This window comes from Hipposideros armiger, unplaced genomic scaffold (genome assembly GCF_001890085.2).
Source record: "Hipposideros armiger isolate ML-2016 unplaced genomic scaffold, ASM189008v1 scaffold_290, whole genome shotgun sequence".
Taxonomy (NCBI): Eukaryota; Metazoa; Chordata; class Mammalia; order Chiroptera; family Hipposideridae; genus Hipposideros; species Hipposideros armiger.
This window is the reverse complement of record NW_017731640.1, coordinates 495,733-515,336: the sequence shown is the minus strand read 5'-3', so window position 1 is coordinate 515,336 and position 19,604 is coordinate 495,733. Positions and strand designations below refer to the sequence as shown.

Here is a 19,604-nt window from a genome sequence, read left to right as displayed (position 1 = left end):
AGGGGCAGCCAGGCCCGTAGGAACATGAGGTAGTTTAAAGCCCCTCTTCCCTTCCAGGTGCCTGGAACTCCAGCCCTCCAGGCCTTGGTCAGCCAGGCCACGGATACTCAGGGCCTTGGGCTTTCTGTCCTGAGGAAACCGGGTCTCATTTTAGAGAGATTAGGAGACCTTGGAGCAGAATGTAGGGGCAAAAATTCTGCTCAGCAAATGAATGAGTGGTCCTTCCCACTGTTTGAGAACGAGATTGCAGGTTTTGGATTCAGTCCTGGGGTGGGGTAGGAACACAGAACTCCAAAGGAGGAGTGTTTATTCTTTTTTTTACTTTAGCAGTCTGGACTTTGTCTCATTACTCCTTGAAGAGAATGAGGTAAAAGGAGAATAAATCAGTGGAGGGCACCAGGATTCAGAGCATGACATTTTGTTCAGTTGTTTTGTCAGAGGGCCCATAGGAAGTCATTTGTAAGGGAGAGCCGAGGAGGCTAAGGCAGGTAGATCCACGTAAAGAAACTCGGGAGCTGTGAGCCCCACGGGACTTGGCAGGCACGTCCCAAGGATCACCTTACTGCCAGGACTCTGGCTGGACGAAAAGGTGACAGTGGCAGAAACTGACAGTGGTGGTTCAGATGGTGGGGAGGGGGTTCCATAGCATATGGTGTGAGAACAGAAACCCTTCTTCCTGAGGACACCTCACTTAGATTTGGTCACGGTGCCCCACTCTCTCAACTTTCATGCTTTCCAAAGAAGAGACGGTGTCACGCCTCATCTCCTGCCCTCTTCCCACTGTGTCACCTACTTTGCTCAGGAAACCTCCAAACATCACTTTGCCCTTCTATGGTGTGTGCTTTTACCTGGCAATTCTGTGGCTAGAAAAAGGCAGTTTGCTCTCTGACAGACAAATGTGTGAGTCTGCTGAGAACATGTGGAAAAAGTAAGGATGGCCACACCCCTCCCTTTCCACTGAGGTAGTCATCTTTGTCAACATTACGGAAATAGTCATCTCAGCCCCATCCCACCCTCCCTCAAAATACAAAAGAACTATCTCTAAACAATGACAACACTGTAACATTAAACATCTTCACATTCTGTAAACTGCAAGGAAATGCATCGGCTGCATTCACACAAAAGCATGTGCATCGTGTTGAAGGCCATACATTCAACTCTGTCGTGAAATAAATATATAGAAAAATGAGCTTAAAAAAAGACAAACAAACGAACAAACAAACAAACACTCTTCTTGCTATGGAGGCGACTGGAAACGCTGCTCCACAGCCTCCTCGTTGGTCTCTCTGGCTCTTCCTTCTGGAGACTGTCCTGCCCACCCAGGGCTCTTAGGATGCCCCAGGGGCGCTGGGAACAGGTCATTCTTTGCCCACACTTGTCTTGCAGGAATGCAGCACCACCTTAAAGAGGAGGGGCAGCTGCTCCAAGGGTACATTCACCATTTTTCCTGGGAACGAGGCGGGAAAAGAAAAGTTAGCAGTGGCTGCTAGTGAAGGCGCTTGTGTGGCTGGCTCTGGGGCTGGTGACGGGAGAATGTTGCTTTCTTGAGTGACTGGGGCCAGGAAAGTGCGGGGGGTATCCCAGAGGTCAGACACACTGCGCTAACGTCCTGGTACCCAGGCCCATTCTGGTGCCCTAGGGAGTCTAGCAATGGTACAAGCTATAAACATTGTTACTATTCAGGGAATACTTACGCTGTGCTAGGTGTTTAAATGCATCATCTCATTTCATTCTCACAATATTTCTGTCTGATAGATATTACTTTGTATCCCCATTTTACAGATGAGGAATCTGAAACTGAGAGGTATTCCTAGATGCCCTGTTAGAGCTAAAATTCCATGAGAAACTTAGGTCCTGTTTTCTTCTTTTTCCTGGTAGATTCTCTAACTAGCATTCTATAAAACATTGCTCTTCAGAGTAGTATAATGGGCTAATAAATGTACTGAGAGAAAAAAGGAGGTGGGGGTGTCACAGGGGCAAATAAACTGAGAAATTCAGGGTTGAAACAGGTATGCAGGTTTCTTTATTGGAAGACTTCTCCTGAGCAGTAACGGTGCTAATATCCTCTGTAAACACCTGAGGCTGTGGCTCTCCCTGGCTCCCTTAGAGCCACCTGGGGAGTTTTAAAAAGGAAATACTGATGCCCAGGCCCCACGCCATACCAATGAAATCACAATCTCTGGAGGTGCAACCCAAGCACGGATATTTTTTAAATGCTTCCCAGGTGATTCAAAGCGTTGCCAGGGGTGAGAACCCAGCTCTGTGGGGGAGAGTGGAACATAATTACTAACTTCCCTTTATTTCAGAGAGCACCTGATTAATATCTCATTTGGTAGAACATAGTTTTGAAAATTCTGAGACTTGAATATCAGAACACCCTCCAAATTCCAATAGTTTAGGTCCAGTTCACATCTGCTAGATTACCCCAGGCCCAAAAAGTAGAACAAAAATTCCTTGGTCATATTGAAAATTTTTTCCTTCAAAATTGTATTGCTGAATTTGACAGGAACGACCTCAAAGTCTAGAGGTCACATTTCTGAGCTGCTCCTCAGTATGTGCTGAACAACTATAAATAAGAATCTTTCCCAAATGAAGTAAAGCAGTAACAACTAAAGCCAGGATTTGATATTTAAATGGACCTATATAAATGTCAAGAAGCTCAGAAGGGGGTTAAGACCACAAAAACAACAACAAAAATTCTTTTGCAAACAGGATTTTTGAGAATTATTTTAAAGATATTGCTTTACATGAATGAGCCCCAAAAACCTATAGGCAATTCTATGAAGTTAATTTTTAAAATTGAGATACAATTCACATATCATAAAATCCACCCTTTTACAGTATACAATTCAGGAAATGAAGCTAATTTGAGAAATTCTGAGCCTGTTTTCCCAGCCATAGACTGGCCATAATATCACCAACCACCAGCCATGCGGGGATTGCTCTGAGATTAAATGACGTAAGGCCATAAAGTACCCTGCACATCACAGGTGCTGAGGAAATGTTAGATTCTCTTCCCTACAAAGAAAACACAAACTTCTCGTTATAACTTTTCTGAGGGGGTAAGGGATGGACCTGGAGTATCCTGAAAACATTGCTTGCCTCATTCTCTTCACAAGCTAACAGAAGCAAGGAAGCGTTGGGAGCCCAGCGCCCAGAATGTTACCTGCAATATATCGAATCTCAGGTAAGCACATCATGAGGTCAGGAAAGCGGTTCGGCTGATGTGTATATTTATATTCAGTGAAATCCTGGCAAATGTACCAATATCGCTTGTTCAGCTGCTCCAGCTGGGAGGCACTGGCCAGACCCCTGATATCTGTGAAGAAAACCACACGGGAAATGGGAGGGTTTCTAACATGGAAGAAACACCAACTCCTTGAATAGGTGCATCTTCCAATGAAAAGTTATTAAATGTTGTCACAACAGGAGATCTTTTCTCTTTCTGGCATGGAGGAACAAAGTTCTGGACAAGGGAAGAGAAATCAGATGAAGAAGGAAAAAGTCATAGAGGGAAATCACTAGACTGAGCCCTTTGAGGGTCAGGCTATATTTTTCAACTTCACCCCTGGCTCCCAACACAGGGCTTGGCACAAAACAAAGCACTGTAGATGTTGAACAACTGACTGAATAATCTACCTTTCTTAATTTATCCTTCACAGTATCTTTAAATTTGCACTTTGCCGGAGCCCATCAGAAACCTTGCTGATACCTACGCATTCACGCTTGTACATACGAGTACATGAGTCTTCACACATGATCTCTGGTGTTTCTGCTCATCTGGGATGTCACTCTAGTTTTTTCTACAGACTTCTGTTCTATTTTTACACACACACACACACACACACACACACACACACCCCTTACCCCTTTTTTATATATAGAATATAGATATTCTACATATAAATCTTACCCAGGCTTTCAGGCCCTGCTTAGATTTCTCCTCCAAGTGGCTGCTACTGATATCTCCTTATATCTGAAACTCAAGTAATGTGTCATGTGCCATCACAGTATATTTCTTGAGGCCAGGGACCTGAGATCTAATTTATTTTTCAATGTCTTTCATGCCCACCACAGGGCCTGGCCTAGGGGAGGCACACAGAACACCAGATAAATGCATGAATGGTGCCGAAGCAGCAGGAGGAGGTTTGGCCAGTGTGGGCACAGACGAGGGGACCCAGAGTCTCTGGACTGGGCAACGGAATACGGAAACAGAGCACTTTTAATACCACAGGCAGCAAACCTGCCCAGGTCCACTCAGAGCAGAGCACTCATATGCTACTTTGACAAAAAAATAATAGAAATTCTCCATACTCTGGCTACCAGCAGCTACCAAGCACCACTTTGCAGGTAATACTCCACACCAATCACATCCAGCACTCTTCTAATGAAAAGCCATGTTTGATATGCATGTGTGCGTTTTTGTGCACCCCCACTCTGCCCTGAAGGGGCCCGTCAGAACCACTGTCAGCCTGTTGCAGAGGCCTTATCTCCAACAGCTTCATCAGTCACTCTGCTCTTCTTCAGTCACTGGTAAACTTGGTACATAATTTAAATGACGCATGTACTGTCCTTGGTGTCTGCGTTTAAATGCACTGAAACTAACTAAACAAAGCGAATCCTCTTCCTTCTGCTATGAGTTATAGAGACTGTGGCATTTAGGTTTGAAGACAACATCCACGGCATGCCCTGTAGGATGACGGTGAGGGGAGCACAGGCCTTCCAAGGCTGGTCCCCACATGCTGTGTCAGATTCTGTGGGACAGTCCTGAGGATAAAGGGGGGCACGAAACAGGAGGGCAGATGCTCACTGGCAAAAAATTAAAATGAAAAATTAAGTCCCTTCTTCCCATCTCCCAAGCCACTCACCTTGATTTAAGAAGTTAATTGCTTTCATGCAAGCGTACTCCTCATTGCTGACCTTTAGCTGATGGAACTTGTGATATAGGTAGATGAGCCGCTCGATCACCTCCATCCCTTCATCACTAAATCTGGGGAAGAGATACAGGTGTTACCAGTGCGCTCTGACGCCAGTGGAGGCCAGGGAAGGGAAGACAGTCTTCTACAGCTCCGTCAGGCGTCTAACGTAGGAAGGAGGCTGAGCTTGGGGGAAATGGAACCCAGAACCATTCTGAAGGACTGGTGGATCCATGTTTTATCTAGAGGCCAACACAGCTCAGACGAGCTGCTGTTCTCAAGGTCAGATGGGGTTCAAATCCAGCTCTATCACATTAAAGCTATCACATTAAACCTCAGGATAGTCATTTGACCCCTGTAAGGTTTGAGGTCCCCCTCTGTACAGTAATAATGCTCGCCTGCTCGGGGTAACATAAGGGCCAAATGAAGTGTGGGAGGTAATGTGGAGAAACATGACATTATTAATATACTGCTGTTGTTGAGATGCAGCCTCCAGTATCAGTGGCAGCTGCCATGGTGACTCTCTCTATGTGAGCCTCTGCCACAATGCAGAAAAAGCTGTTAATTGTATTTATGTAGGTTCGCTGTTTCCAGCAGGGCTGTGGTTACGCATAGTGAAAATCTTTACTGGCATCTGTGACTTTAGCTAGAAGGGAGGGAAACATTAACTCCATGCCATGCCAGCTCCTGTGCCCGGCACTTTATGTGCATTATCTCATTGAATTTTCTCAGCACTATGGGCTAGGTGAGATAATCACTACCACTGTACAGATTAGAAACTGAAGTTCAAAGAATAGTGGGGACTGGTTCACGAACACGCAGCTAGCTGGTGACAGAGCTGGAACGTGGAACCTGGGCCTTGGTTTTTCCAGTATCTAAGGTGGTATCCCCTAGCAGAGAAGACTCAATGCTCTTTTCTTTTAACTAGGAGTAAGTTCCTTGAGAAAAGACCAAGTTTTTGGCAAAGGAGCCCCAGGCTAGGGGACTAATAGTCTGGGTCCCAGTGGGGAATATCTCATATCAGAGATGGAGATATGAAGGCAAACCCAACCAAGGAGACAAAGGCCTAATGGGGAAGCAAGTTATAAACGCTGGGTCAGGCCCAGTCTCTACCCTTCTAGGAGTGGGCTGGTCTGTGGGCCAAGGAGAGGGCCAGACAGGCCTTAGGTGCAGCTCAGTCTGAGCTGCTCAGTCCAGGGCTGCTTCCTGGTGATTATGTTCAGATCTGGGTACTGCAGCAGCCCCGTGCCAGGCAAGGAGGCCCTAGCTGGGTTGGGTCCAGAACACCTGGGGATGTACTACTGCTTTCTGCGTTAACTCTGAAGGCTTTGCAAGGGCTTGGCTTCCTGGGCAAGCAAGCAGGACATTCCTTTTTCGGGAGGGAAGTCCGGCCCTGGCTGGGGCCAGAGGCACCTGCAGCTCTCAAGCACCAGGGGGAGCCCAGCGGCAGCTCCTCACAATTGGAGCTCTGGCCCTCGGCCTTAAGGCTGGGCTCCCAGTCAGGCCGAGATGGGGCTTCTCTCAGGGCTGAGTCTGAACTGTGATGGCTGAGTCCGTTTCTCTCTGCTCCTGGTCCCAGTGGCTTTTACAGCTTTATTGATATTTTCCTAGACAGGCTGGCAGACAAATTGATATTGAATAACCACTATGGATAACTTTATCTACCATTTGTTGAGTGTTTGCTACTTGCCAGGCACTTTGTTAAATATTCTACATACATAATTTCACTGGATACTCCCAATAAACCCCCACGTGGATGTTATAAGCTCTTTGTTCGCATATGGAAACCAAGGCTCACAGAGGCTATTTACTGGGCCCCTACTGCATTCTTGCATTTGACCCTCCTGATAACCTGTGAGATTAGAAGCATCACATCATAGGAGGGGTGAAGAAGCGGAAGAGGTGCCTTCCCCAAGATTGCACAGTAAATAAGTGGTGATGGGCTAAGGTTTAAACCCAAGTGTTCTAATGGCAAGCCTGTCACTTTCTCAGCACGACACCATCTTCTCCCTGACTGCCTTGCTCTGAACCGGTAACTGGGAAAAGCTACCACATGCTACCACAGGGGACCTCAGGAGCTCTGTGTTCCTACAGCAACTCAGCCCAGGGCCCAGCCCAGAGCAGGTGCTGGGCTGGCTGCAGTGCACACAACCGCCCTGCAAAGCTTCCGTGATGCTGAAGCTGGCAGCAGGCAGTGTGCCCGGGAGTGCAGATCAATCTTTGTGTTCATGAGAAGAAAAGGTCTTCAGTGTAAATACCCTTTATGGTCTGCTTGGAGGGCTGAGGTAGGGGTGGGATGGGTAGGGCATAAAAAAGGGGGGTGCAGGCGGAGCAGCAGTGTCAGCATCTGTCTGGTGGCCCAGCAGTGTAGCAAGCGAAGATAACGCTCTCTCCTAATCAGCAACCTCTGGCCCCAAGTGCTCACTCTGGCACCGCAGAATCTGCAGGTGTGTGGCTCTCGGCCAGGCCCCTAGCCAGGAATGCCAAACCTACCCCTGGCTGAGTCCTGACCCGAGGGGGCACAGAGGCGCTCCCCAGTGCCCGGCCTCAGCATATACCCCTGATCTGCCCTTCCTCTTGGGGACAGCACAGATTTCCTTTTCAAATTTCTTAGGACAGGCTACCATCGCGGACCCCTGGCAGTGGTGGGGACTGGCAGCTAGCCCAGCAGCCCCCACTCAGTCTCCACAGCCTGACTGCAAAGCTTCCCTCCACACCCCGCATCCCAGCCCTTGATAAACAAATTGTTCTCTGTTCCATGGGCCTGCTTTCTCCTGCAGCCGTACCTCCCCCATATCTGCCCAGCCCACGGCTCTAACGCCCCTGTAGTCCCTGTCTACAAATTATCAACATTCAAAGCCAGAGAGCTGGACAAACACACCCATTCTTCTTCTCGGTTCCCATTACACAAGCATGCTAGGACAAGGAAAACATTCCTGCCAGGATCCCCCAAACCACTGAACCATTCAGTCAGCAATTGAAGCTGACACTGCATAAGTTATGTCCCATTAAGGGGGCTGAGAGGCCCAGTTGTCTCTTTTTCATTCATCTAAATACATCTACCCCCAGGAGCAATCATCAGCCACAACCTTAGAGGAACTGCCACCTCCATACCCATATACAAGCTCCAAGATAAACAGTAAGACGGTGGCTCCAGGACACGTTTCAGAAAGTCAAACTTTTGAGGAGGCTAAAGAACTTGGTATAGGGTAATGGCAGACAGCCTGGTCTTTGGAGCACCAAAGATCTACGTAAGAATCTCAACCTCATCTCTGTCTAGCTTTGAAGCCTCGAGTTTTCAGCTCTCTGAACCTTATGGCCCTTATTGGTAGAACAGGGAAATATTAGTGCAGTCTCAGGGCGGTGGTGAGGACTAAACAAATGTTTGTGAAGCTCTTACGATGGAATCGGCACAATAAACTGTATAATTCTTAGCTATTAGCATTGTCATCATCGCTCCGATTGCCACAGCAAAAAGAAAAGACTGTGTTTCCTGAACCTTACAGCTAGGGTCTGAGCAGGGAAGCTGGAGGGAACTTTCCAGAGCTCTGAATGAATGCTCAGGAGGCAGAGTGCCCATTAAAGCCCATCGAGTGCAAGGCATCTTCTCCTGAGAGTAAAGGAGTCTTGATTAGGGCCAGGGGCAGTCGCTGGCTGGTGCTACAATCTGCTTTAAATCAAATTCACCAGCTCACTGTCCGATAACAGCCTGATTAAGGAAAATGGGCACCATAAATTTGAATCAATATTTGAGAAAAGAAAAGGAGGTGGTCATGTATCATCTGGGGAAAGCCTTTTCATGACAGCAGGAACTCACTTGCACTCAAGAGTTGTGAAAAAGTAAAGGCATTTGGGGGGAGTGGGAGTAACGCAGGAGCAGGCAAGGTAGGAAAGAGCTATGGCCAATTACAGATTCCAAACCCTGGTTTCTAGCAGAGTGGGGACTGCTTTACAGTGAGACGCCTGATTCCACAGGTCCTCATAGTTCCATTTCTTCTGGCCTCTGGAGCACTTCGACATACATCTCAGGCTCGACAGACCCCCAAATCAAATTCAGAGTGGTTCATCTCCCAGGCTGGCTTCCCAGGCTCCACCATCTGGGCTAAGAGCATTGGTGCCCAGCTGCCTGGCAGCACCCCAACCGTTTCCCCTCACTGAAGTCCCACTGACTCCACCTCCTTGCCATCTCCTAACTCTGTGCTGCCGTTGCTTCTCCCACAGTCACTGTTGCCTTGTCCTTTTCACCTGGGCCATGGAATGCCTTGTCCATGCCACCCATCCTGAGCTTTACAGCCACAGGGATCTTTCTAAAATGCAACCTGACCATGTAATTGCTCCATTAAAAAATGTCCTATGACTTCATACTATTTAGACAAAATCTGAATTCTTTAGATTGGCTTTTGAGCACCTTCATGACCCATCTTTTCCATACCTTTTTCTGCAGTCATTTCTTCCCTCATGTCTGTCTCTCAGGCACATTCTCTCGGTACCCTAATCTACAGGACTGCTTTTGGTTCCCTACCCAAAGCATCCATCCAGGACCTCCAACATCCAGGATTTGGTGTCATTCTCCTGCTTTCCTCCTGTTCCCTGCAATCTACCTAGAAAACTCCCACTTCAAGATGCAGCTTAAACGTCTTTTCCTCTGGCAAGAACTCCCTGATTATGCCCGTGCAGGAACTCACTCCCAAAACACACAGTAGGTGCTCAGTAAGTGGGCATGGAATCACAAGTAACAGGTTGAAGTTTAACTCGCATTTTTCCATTGAAGGCCTCCATAGTGGAAGAAGAGTCCTAACAAAAAAATCGATTTCTTATCCTCAAACTCATGTGACAGCTCAGCAGCACCATGTGTTCGAATCAGCAGCACCTTCTGCAATATGGAAGAGCTCCCTGTCTGCACTGTTCAATATAGTAGCCACTAGCCACATGTGGCTACTCAGCACTTGAAACGTGGCTAGTGCAAATGAGGAACTTAATTTTCAATTTTACTGAATTTTAATTAATTTACAATTAAAAAGCCACCTGAGGCTTGTGGCTACTATATTGGACAATGCAGCTCTAGATTCTCCTTGGTAAGGAGCCTTCCTAGAAAATAAAAATTCCCTCACTGATTCAGCTGTTACTGGCCCCTGCCTTGCTCTTGGGGTACAAGGGATTGAATACAGTGGGATGGGGTGCCTTATGAAGCTCAAAACCACAGCGAGGCCCTGTACAACCACTGGTCCCTGCCTGCCTGGAGGGGGCCGGGAAAACAGGCTGACTCTGCAGGCAGTCCCAGGCTGCACTGCAGGCAAACGGGCTTGCTGGGCCAGCTCTGCAAACCTGACAATGTTAGAGCAGGCTGACTGCTATCCGAACATTCAGTCAGACCAGAGTTACAGAGCAGGACACAGGATTTTGATGGAAACAATGAATTAGAGGCTTAAGACAAAGGGTTAGGTCATTTGCAAAATCAGATAGCTCTGTTTACAGGACAAAGTGTCAGCTGGGTTCAAAACTCTGTCATTTATAGATCACCCTAAAGCCAGTAAGCATCATTAAAAAGGAAACATTAGAAACCCAGGGGAGAAAGTCAGCTCCCAGACTCCTCCGTCCCTCAGCACAGGGCGCTTGAGGGTCTCGGAGCTTCCAGCCTGAGTCTCCGCTTGTCTTTGTGCCATGAGATTGGGTGCCAGAGGGAGGTGTACCCCACTCCTGTGTACAGAGGTGTGGGGGCTGGTACCCCACCCTCTCCAGCTTTCACCGATGGGAGTACCTTTTCTTCCCCCCCTTCTTGGTGCTCTAGAATCCCATGACTTCCATTATTTTAAACAGTGCAACAAAGGTGAATTATTGAAATTGCTACTTAAATGTGTTGCAAGCTTTATTTTACACATGGATAAATTAATAAGCCAGAAAAGTTGTATCACTTGTCCTGATTTGGGGGTGTCACCGTGAGCTCCAGGTCTCCAAAGTGAGTGAGTAAAAGACCTACCCTCCACAGGGAGGTTAGAAGGGTCCTGGCCAGCTGAGATAAGACTTCACGCTAGGACACATCGAGGAGAAAAACGGTCTCTTAGTCCCATGCTCTTACCATCTCCTTGCATCTCAGATGCAGTGGAGGAGCCTAAGCTTTGCAGTCAGGCAGGCCTCTCGGAACCTTAGTTTTCTCCTTTATAAAATAGGTATAATCACAACTGTAATGCCAAAGGCTGTGAGAAATAAGGCAATCATATAAAATGCCAAGCTGAGTGCCTGGCACACAAAAGCCACCACAGTGACCCCTAGGCCTTGTTCTCAGATTGCACACTACAGCTGAGATCCCCTTACCTTAAAGGCGAGGTTTAGATTTTTGCTTTTCCCAGATACATTACCTTACCTCAGTAATCCAGATGTGATCAAAATAATAGCTTAGCACTCTGCTTAGTTTTGCTGCACAATATCATTTATTCCTCACAAGTACCTTATTGAGGAGGTTGTTATTATCCCATTTGTTTTTTGTATTGTTATTATCCCATTTTATAAGTTCAGAACCTGAGCATCAGAGACTTGACCAAGGTTACACAACTAGCCAGTGGCAGAGTAAAGATTCAAATCCAACCCTGTGTGGCTTGAAGGCCCATCCTTAGGAGTGCCAGGCAACGCCGCCGCCTTGGAGAGATGGCAATGCTTTGGCTACCTGGGGACCCCTCCCCAGCCAGCAGCCCTCACCTGTGCAGCTCTTCGTCAGAGGGTGAGTACTTGGCTGTGACGTCGGCCAGCTCCCCAAAGATCTGTTTGCTGTACACGGTGAGTGAGGACAGCAGGATTAGCTCCTGCCACGTAGAGCTCAGGAGGCACGTGTAATCCTTGATTGAGAGCTCGCAGAAGAAAGGCAGTTTCTTGATCCAGGCGATCTGCCTAAAGAGCAGCTCATCGGCCAGGCGGCAAAGCAGGGCAAACAGCTCCGCCTGGGTCACAGCATATCTGGGGGGAGGGACAGGGGAAAGTCACTTCCAGGGGCCAGAGGAGGCAGATGGGGCATAGGAAGAGGGTACTCCTAAGGGAACAAAGTGTCTCTGGCAGTGGGCTCCTTGCCCCTGCCCATGGATCTCCAGTTCCATTCAATTTGGCCTAATGATGAAGAGGCAGGACTGGGGCCAGCAGCAAGCTTGGGGCTGGAGAGGCGGGTTCGGTGAGAAAAGGTTTCTGAGGGGAAAGGAGGCTTAGAAATTTGTGCAATCATCTGGGAGTGTGACTTTTATTGTTGGTGTCCACTAACGTTTTATGTTAGAGAAAATTCCAAGTCACCCCTGCACTAGTTTTGGCAATGGGGGCTCCATTAGGGGGATCTGGTGCCCACTGAATACAGGGACTGACTGGCAGATAAAATGAGCCTGGGTCCAGACGGCTGAAACAGAACTCAAGCTCAGCTTTTCCTGCTCTCACTGCACCCCCTGGTGGTGAGAGTTCAGGAACTACAGTTGCTCAGCTCTTCTAAGCTCCTGCGAGAGGGAGGAACAGGGTATTTCTCATCCCCAGACTGGATGACACTGGGGTCTCATATTAGTTCTCTCAAGGCCCCTTGGCATGACTATTCCCCACACCCCATGTCCAGATTTATGAAGGTTTTGTGTGGCCTTGTAGACAGTTGTTTGAATTTCCTCTTTGAAATTAGAGACTAGATTAAGAAATATCAGGAGACCTTTTTGAAGGAGTCTAAGCTTGGAAACAAACAGCCTATGCTCCAGGCCAAAGGAGTAATGGGTGCAGCAGCGGGGGTGGGTCGCACTGAACTGTCTGCTCGGACAGAGCCGAGGGGCATTGAGAGAATATTCCCTTCCACCAACTCAGGCCTACACACAGAGCACACGGCAGAGGCCACCCACAGGAATGTTGGCTAGAGATATGGACAGGCCACAGCCAGTTAGTGCCCAAGCGCCTTGTTAAGAGGCCTAGCCTCATATGACTGTCCCTAGAACTACAGCACATCTTAGGCTCTGAAGCACTCAGACCCATCCCAGGGCCTGGCTTACCTAGGCCCCAGCAGAAACAAAAGCCCTTTACTCCCAATTTCATAGGGATTGATAAAGAGCCTCAACTCTATGAGAAAAGATACTCAAGAAAAAAATGAGGGACCACTGGCTTCAAAGATAGCACAGATTTGCCCTCTGATGCCGAGTCCTCACTCATTATCCCCAATTCATTCTGAAGCCTGGAGTACAGCCGCCAGGGATGAAGGGGGGTGTGGGACAGAGAACATTCTTTAGCTGCAAGGCTTAAATAGGGTAGGATTCACTCACCCATCTTCGATCAACATGGGAGTGCCCAGTGGCTCCAGGTCCTCAGCTGATACGAGCTGGTGAATCAGACTGTATGACTGGGGATCCAGGCTGCGAGCTTGTGGGGGCAGAAGTGGCGAGTGGGCAGAATAGCTAAAAAGGTGCGGTATGTATTGATAGTGTGGAGGCACAGACATCCCCATGTACTGCTCCCTGAATGCCATAAATCCATTTAGTTCCACCGACCTACTGGAGAGAAAGGCTCATGTCAGGCAGAACCACGGCAGGTCTACCACCTACTCAAAGGTGTTCTTCAGCCGTGCAGTCTGTCTTCATCAAGCCAGGGACATCATCAACGGTTACATGAACCTCTCCCCTTAGACAGGGATGCTGTGCGAGTGTCTGTGTGGCTCACCATTGGAACACAGGGGCTGGTAGAGCAGACCATGAATAACGGCTAAATGAATTCCTCATACAGGTGCCAAATTTGGAGAAGTTTTAATGGATACTTATAGACTATGATGATAAAGGTGGGTGGGGTTTTTTTGTATTTTTTGTGGGGGTGGGAGGTGTTTTTTCACTGCTAGGAAAACTAAGGCACAGACAGGCTAAGTGCCTTCCTTGCACAAAACAAATCGAGCACCTAGCCGAGGGACCTGTGATGTGGTCACAACTCCCCAAATATTCAAAACAAACTACGGAACAACTGAATGAATAAAGATTATAATGAAATATGAAGAGAAAGTCAGATTCTTATCTTCTTGATCTTTACTGGGAGAAATCCAGCCACTCTGTCAACTAATTTTTTAAAATTCCTGTTGTGTTACCTAGATGCATCTCCTATAACAGGGGTCAGTAAACTATGGCCCATGGCTTGTGGTAAATGAAGTTTCACTGGGACACAGCCACACTCATTCATTTACATATTGTCTCTGGCTGCTTTCGCACCCTGCTGGTAGCTGAGACCTAGACCGTAGGCCTGCAAAGCCTAAAGTTTTTATTATCTGTCCTTCATAGACAGTTTGCCAATCCCTTTCCTGTAAAAGATTTCTGGGGAAAGAAAGCCTCCCCTGGTAGCTGATGGCTGTATTCATACCTAACTAACCTAAGATACCATTCTGGGACCAAGAGTCTCCAAATTGGTATTCCATGATAGCAGCAAATTTGACTAGGTTAGAAAATTTTCACTATTTCTTAAAATTTATAAAGTGAAAATCTTCACTCTTGCTGAGGCAGAGAAATTATAACTTAATTTAATATTACCAGTGTGGCTTGTTTTATTTCAGTGATAAAGTAAATGAGAGAAAAGAGCTACATTTAAAATGTTATTCTGTTAGGTGAAGAATGTATGGGCACGGAGAGCAGCTATAGCACTTTATCAGTCTGAGGATGAGACGGCTGACATTTTCAAGGTCTTTAGCAAAAAATGGGTTCTTGAATACTGCTTTGCATGGTCCTGGGCCCTACCCCAAAGGACTAAGGGAGCAAGAGTACAATGGCTGAGACAGACTGGCAAGAATACTTGGCCCAGAGGACTCCTTGGGTCCACACCCTGGGTGATCCCTAGAGATGCTGGCTTTGCCTTGAAGCTCACCTGGAGGACAGTGTGGAGCCTGGTGAGGGCTGGTTGCTCTCTGAAGCCCTATTCCCAGGGGAACTGTGGTCGCTGTCACCATGGTTGCTCCAGTGATTGGCCTCTTCCTCAAATTCCTGCCCAGACATGATCCTTTCGATCTCTTCCTCTGATATCTTTGACAAGGAAATGATACATGTTAGACTGAGTGTTCAGGATACTCTGTTCCTTCCTTAGGACTGAGAACTTACTTTTACTTAAACCTCATGGGGATTTCCCGAACTCTCTAGAGAGAAACCCAGACACCCTCCCCTCCACGCCCATACTCTAGGTCTCTCACTAATCTAGGACGGCTTGGTTCCTTGCCTCCTGTCATAATGGCTTACCTCTTGCCCAGTTACCCCCCTCTCAAGCCACAAAGCCTCTAGGTTCTTCAACACTCCTCTTTATCCTTGAGTGTTCCTTCCTACCCCTGAAACACCACTCTTCAATAACTCCTGCTTGCCCTTCAAGACCCAACCCAGATGTCACCTTCTTCGTGAATCCTTCTATCGCTACCTAGACAGAATTTTAAGTCCCTCTTCTATCTGCTAATAATTCTGTGCATTCTGAGAGAGAAAGAACAGCATAGTGGTTGAGTATGAATTCTCGAGTTAGACCACCTTTGTTCTATTCCAGGTTCTGCCACTTTCTAGTTGAAGAATCTTGGCTAAGTCATTTAACAATTTGAACCTAGCGCCGGCCGAGTGGCGCGATGGTTAAGAGCTGGCTTGGGACGCCAGAGGGCCCCGGTTCGGATCCCACATATGAGGGCCAGTGACACTGCCCTCTACAGCTAAGATGCTGAACAACAGCTAAACCTGGAGCTGGGCTGCTGGGAGTCGCCGGCGACGGCGTAGGCTGCAGCCCCTGTGGCAGTGGGTTGCCATGGGCTACCGTATGTAGCCAGCAGCCAGCGTGAGCGGCCAGCAGCCGCAGTGAGCGGCCGTCCAGAAGCCAGCGACTGATGTGGCTCGCCTGGGAAGAGCGCAATGATGGTGCCAACTTGGGGCAGTGAAGCAACGTCCTCCACAACTAGACTGAAGAACAAAAGGACAGCAACTTGTCTGTTCCCCTTCCCCCAATTCCCCAGCACTGTTCCCATCCCCCCAATTCCCCAATAAAAATCTTAAAAAAAAAACACACACACAAAAAAACAATTTGAACCTAAACTCCTTCATTTGTATGGTACAGAGAATAGTAGTATATATCTCATAGGACTGTAGTGAGGATTAAATTAGTTAATATATTATCATATGTTTATAATAGGGCCTAGCACATAGCAATAATTATTGAAGGCTGACAATGATATCTTCATGATCATTATTGTTATTTTTATAGCACTTCTGGTAATGATTCATAAAATATCCTCTACAAAAAATAAGGCTATGATAGGACCTAAAAAAAAAAGTAATTAATAAATACACGTTGGATAAATGAACAAATGTTCACTTATTAATTACTGACCACAAAACTTCACAAAACTACTGATTTTCTCAGTAAGAAAGGCATTCCTAAGCCTACTGAATAAACAAGAAATTGTAGCGAAGACAAATGAACTGACTCGCCCAAGATCACACTGCATGTCCGTGTCTGGGCAGGAGATTGAGGAAGAGGCCAGAGTATTCAAGTATTCAGTCCAGTGCTCTAGCTAGTGCACCATATAAGGAAGTAAAGAAACACTTCTATAGAGTGTCTAACTCATAGTTGAGGCCTAAGCAGCTATCAGCACACAGAATGAGAGTGAGTGCTAAGGAGGAAGGGCCAAAGGGATTTTTATTTCTTATTCCTGAGAAAAGCATAGGAGGGTATTTTCTCCCAAGTCTAACTTAGACCTACATAATTCTCTGCTCTGGGAGCCTGTGAGGAAACCTTGAGCTGCTCCAAATGTAAATACAGAAGGCATTCAGAACTGGAAGCCAGCCAGCACACAGGACTTGGGAGAGAAAACAAAGAATGTCTCACTGGTGGGCAAGTTGAGTGGTTGGTCTCAAATAGCTTGGACTGCACACTGGAGGGGTTGTCTTTCTTTACTCAGTCACATGTAGCAAAAACCAAGCAAACAAAACCCCCCACTTTTCTCTTAGGGGTCCTTAGAATACTGAAATCACTGTTTGCATTTTATAAGACATGTAAAGACAAATGGTGGCATCAAACTACAGGACATCTACTGAGCCCCTGACTGAAGCAGCCTCCGTGAGGATGGGAGCAAGACCAGAGCTTGGTGGGCATGGAAATAATGTGAGCTGGGTGAAACGGGCCAGTCCTGGTAACTGCAGCTTCCTCTAGCTGGGAGGCAAAGTGACAACGCACCTGCTCTCCCTGAGGGTCCCCTGGGCCACTGGGCAATCACTGATGCACTGAACAGGGGATGGAACATGTTGTGAGTGGTGAATCTGGGTTCAAATCTCATCTGCCATTTCCTAGCTGGGTACTTAGTGTTGGGCAAGTCACTCAAGTTCTCTGAGCCTTAGCTCCCTCATCTGTAAATGGAGATAATATCACCTCCCTCATAGCTCAGGGATCCCTCACAGGGTGCTGGAGCAAAGAAATATGCAGCTTTGAGTCAGAGAGACTTGGGAGGTTAATCTAAGATTATAAGTTATAAAGTGCAGGTGCACAACACGTGCTCAATAAATGGAAATTCTATCCTTTATTTTTAATTATAATTAAATTCAGTTAAGAAATTGGAAATTACAGCTCTCTCTTCCTAATACACCCTAGAAATTGTAAAAGACTAAAAGGAAAATTACATGCCCAGGATCAAAAAGTCAAATGCAATGACGGATGAAATAGGTTTCTCTGAATATCAGCTCCCTCAATTCTGCACAGAGTCTGGAGATGTAAGCAACTGAAGATCCCCTGGCATGGTTAGGAGAGCCACATAGCATACTCAGAAAATCATCAGGTAATACGGGGGAAGGTTTTTCACTGAGGAAATGCTTAAGAATTCTTCCCAACAGGTAAACTTTCTACTGCATCTAAATATAAAAAGAATGAGTACAAATAAAGATCATATATGAAAAGCCCATAGCTACATGATACTCAATGGTAAAAAACTGAAGGCTTTGCCTAAGATCAGGATCAAGGCAAGGATGTCCTTTCTTAACACTTCTATTCAATATAGTACTGAAAGTCCTAGCCAGAGCAAGCAAGCAAAAATAAAAAGAAATAAAAGGCATCTAAACTAGAAAGGAAGAAGTAAAATTATCTGTTCACAGATGACATGATCTTAAAGTTGCAGGACACGAAATCATACAAAAAGCAGTGACACTTTTATGAATTATCTGAAAAGGAAATTAAGAAAACAATCTTATTTACAATAGTATCAAAAATAATAAAATACTTAGGAATAAAGTTAACTAAAGAGGTGAAAGATGTGCATACTGCTGAAAGAAATTAAACACTGCTGAAAGAAATTAAGGACATAAATAAATGGAAAGACATCCCATGTTCATAGATTGAAAGAGTTAATAATATTGTTAAAATGTCTCTATTGCCCAAAGTTATCTGCAGAGTGAATGCAATCCCTATAAAAATTCTAATGGCATTTTTTGCAGAAATAGAAAAAACAATCTTAAAATTCATATGGAACCACAAAGAATCCCAAACAGCCAAAACAATCCTGAGAAGGAACAGCAAAGCCAGAGATCTTACAATTCTTGATTTCAAAGCATTACAAAGCTATACAGTAATCAAAACAGTATGGTACTGGCTTATGGACATAGACCAATGGAACAGAATAGAACCCCAAAAGAAACACATGCATATATGATCAAAAGATCTTTGACAAAGATGCCAAGACTATACAATGGGGAAAGGACAAGCTCTTCAAACAAGCTGTGTTGGGAAAACTGGATATCCGCATGCAAAAGAATGAAATTAGACTCTGTCACATTTTGTGTACAAAAATCAACTCAAAATGAATTAAAGACTTAAATCTAAAACCTTTTGAAAATATAAAATGCCTAAAAAAAAGAGAGAGAGAGAGAGAGAGAAAGCTTCTTGACATTGGCCTCAGCAATAATTTCTTAAATTTGACACCAAAAGCACAGGCAACAAAAGCAAAAATAGACAAATGGGATTATATCAAACTAAAAAACTTCTGCAGAGCAAACAACTGACAAAGTGAATAGGCAACTCATGGAGTGAGAGAAAATATCTGCAAACCATATATCTGGTAAAGAGTTCATATTCAAGATATATAGGGAATTCCTGCAACTCAATAGCAACAAAACAAAAAACACGATTAAAAAGTGGGCAAAAGACTTGAATAGCCATTTCTTCAAAGACATATAAACAGCCAACAGGTATATGAAAAAAGGTTCAACGTCATTAATCATCAGGGAAATGCAAATCGAAGCCACAATATCACCCCACATCTATTAGGATGGCCATTATCAGGAACAAACAAGCAAGCAGAAAATAAGTGCTGGAGAGGATGTGGAAAATTGGAACCCTTGTGCACTGCTGGGTAGGAATGTAAAATGGTGTGGCCACTATGGAAAACAGTATGGAGGTTTCTCAAAAAAATTAAAGATAGAACTACCATATGATTCAGTAACCCCACTTCTGGGTATCTACCCAAAAGAAATCAGGATCTCAAAGAGATACTTCCACATTCATTGCAGCATTATTCACAATAGCCAAGAGGTAAAAACCTAAATGTCCATTGATGGATGACTGGATAAGCAAAGTGTGGTATACATTTACAAACTCTGAGAATGGGAAAGTAGAATGGTTGCTGCCAGGGACTGGGGGAGGGGAAATGCGGAGCTGCTCTTCAATGGGAATCAAGTTTCAGTCACAAGACGAAAAAGTTCTAGAGATCTG

The 19,604-nt window shown here is 45.9% G+C and overlaps 1 protein-coding gene across 3 annotated transcripts in view; it reads right to left on the bottom strand.

Annotated features, from left to right (window-relative positions):
- Nucleotides 1-1,072: 1,072 nt before the first annotated feature.
- Nucleotides 1,073-19,604, bottom strand: part of NR6A1 (nuclear receptor subfamily 6 group A member 1) — a 204,950-nt gene continuing 186,418 nt past the window's right edge. The window contains exons 5-10 of one of the 3 annotated variants that reach the window (XM_019658826.1): nt 14,754-14,908; nt 13,181-13,408; nt 11,610-11,864; nt 4,869-4,990; nt 3,167-3,319; nt 1,073-1,447 (exon numbers count right to left, since the gene is read on the bottom strand). In XM_019658826.1, coding sequence (XP_019514371.1) covers nt 1,359-1,447; nt 3,167-3,319; nt 4,869-4,990; nt 11,610-11,864; nt 13,181-13,408; nt 14,754-14,908 — 1,002 coding nt within the window. In that variant the 3' untranslated portion in view covers nt 1,073-1,358. The remainder of the gene's footprint in view (nt 1,448-3,166; nt 3,320-4,868; nt 4,991-11,609; nt 11,865-13,180; nt 13,409-14,753; nt 14,909-19,604) is intronic. The other 2 variants (XM_019658827.1, XM_019658828.1) reach the window with 2 other exon arrangements.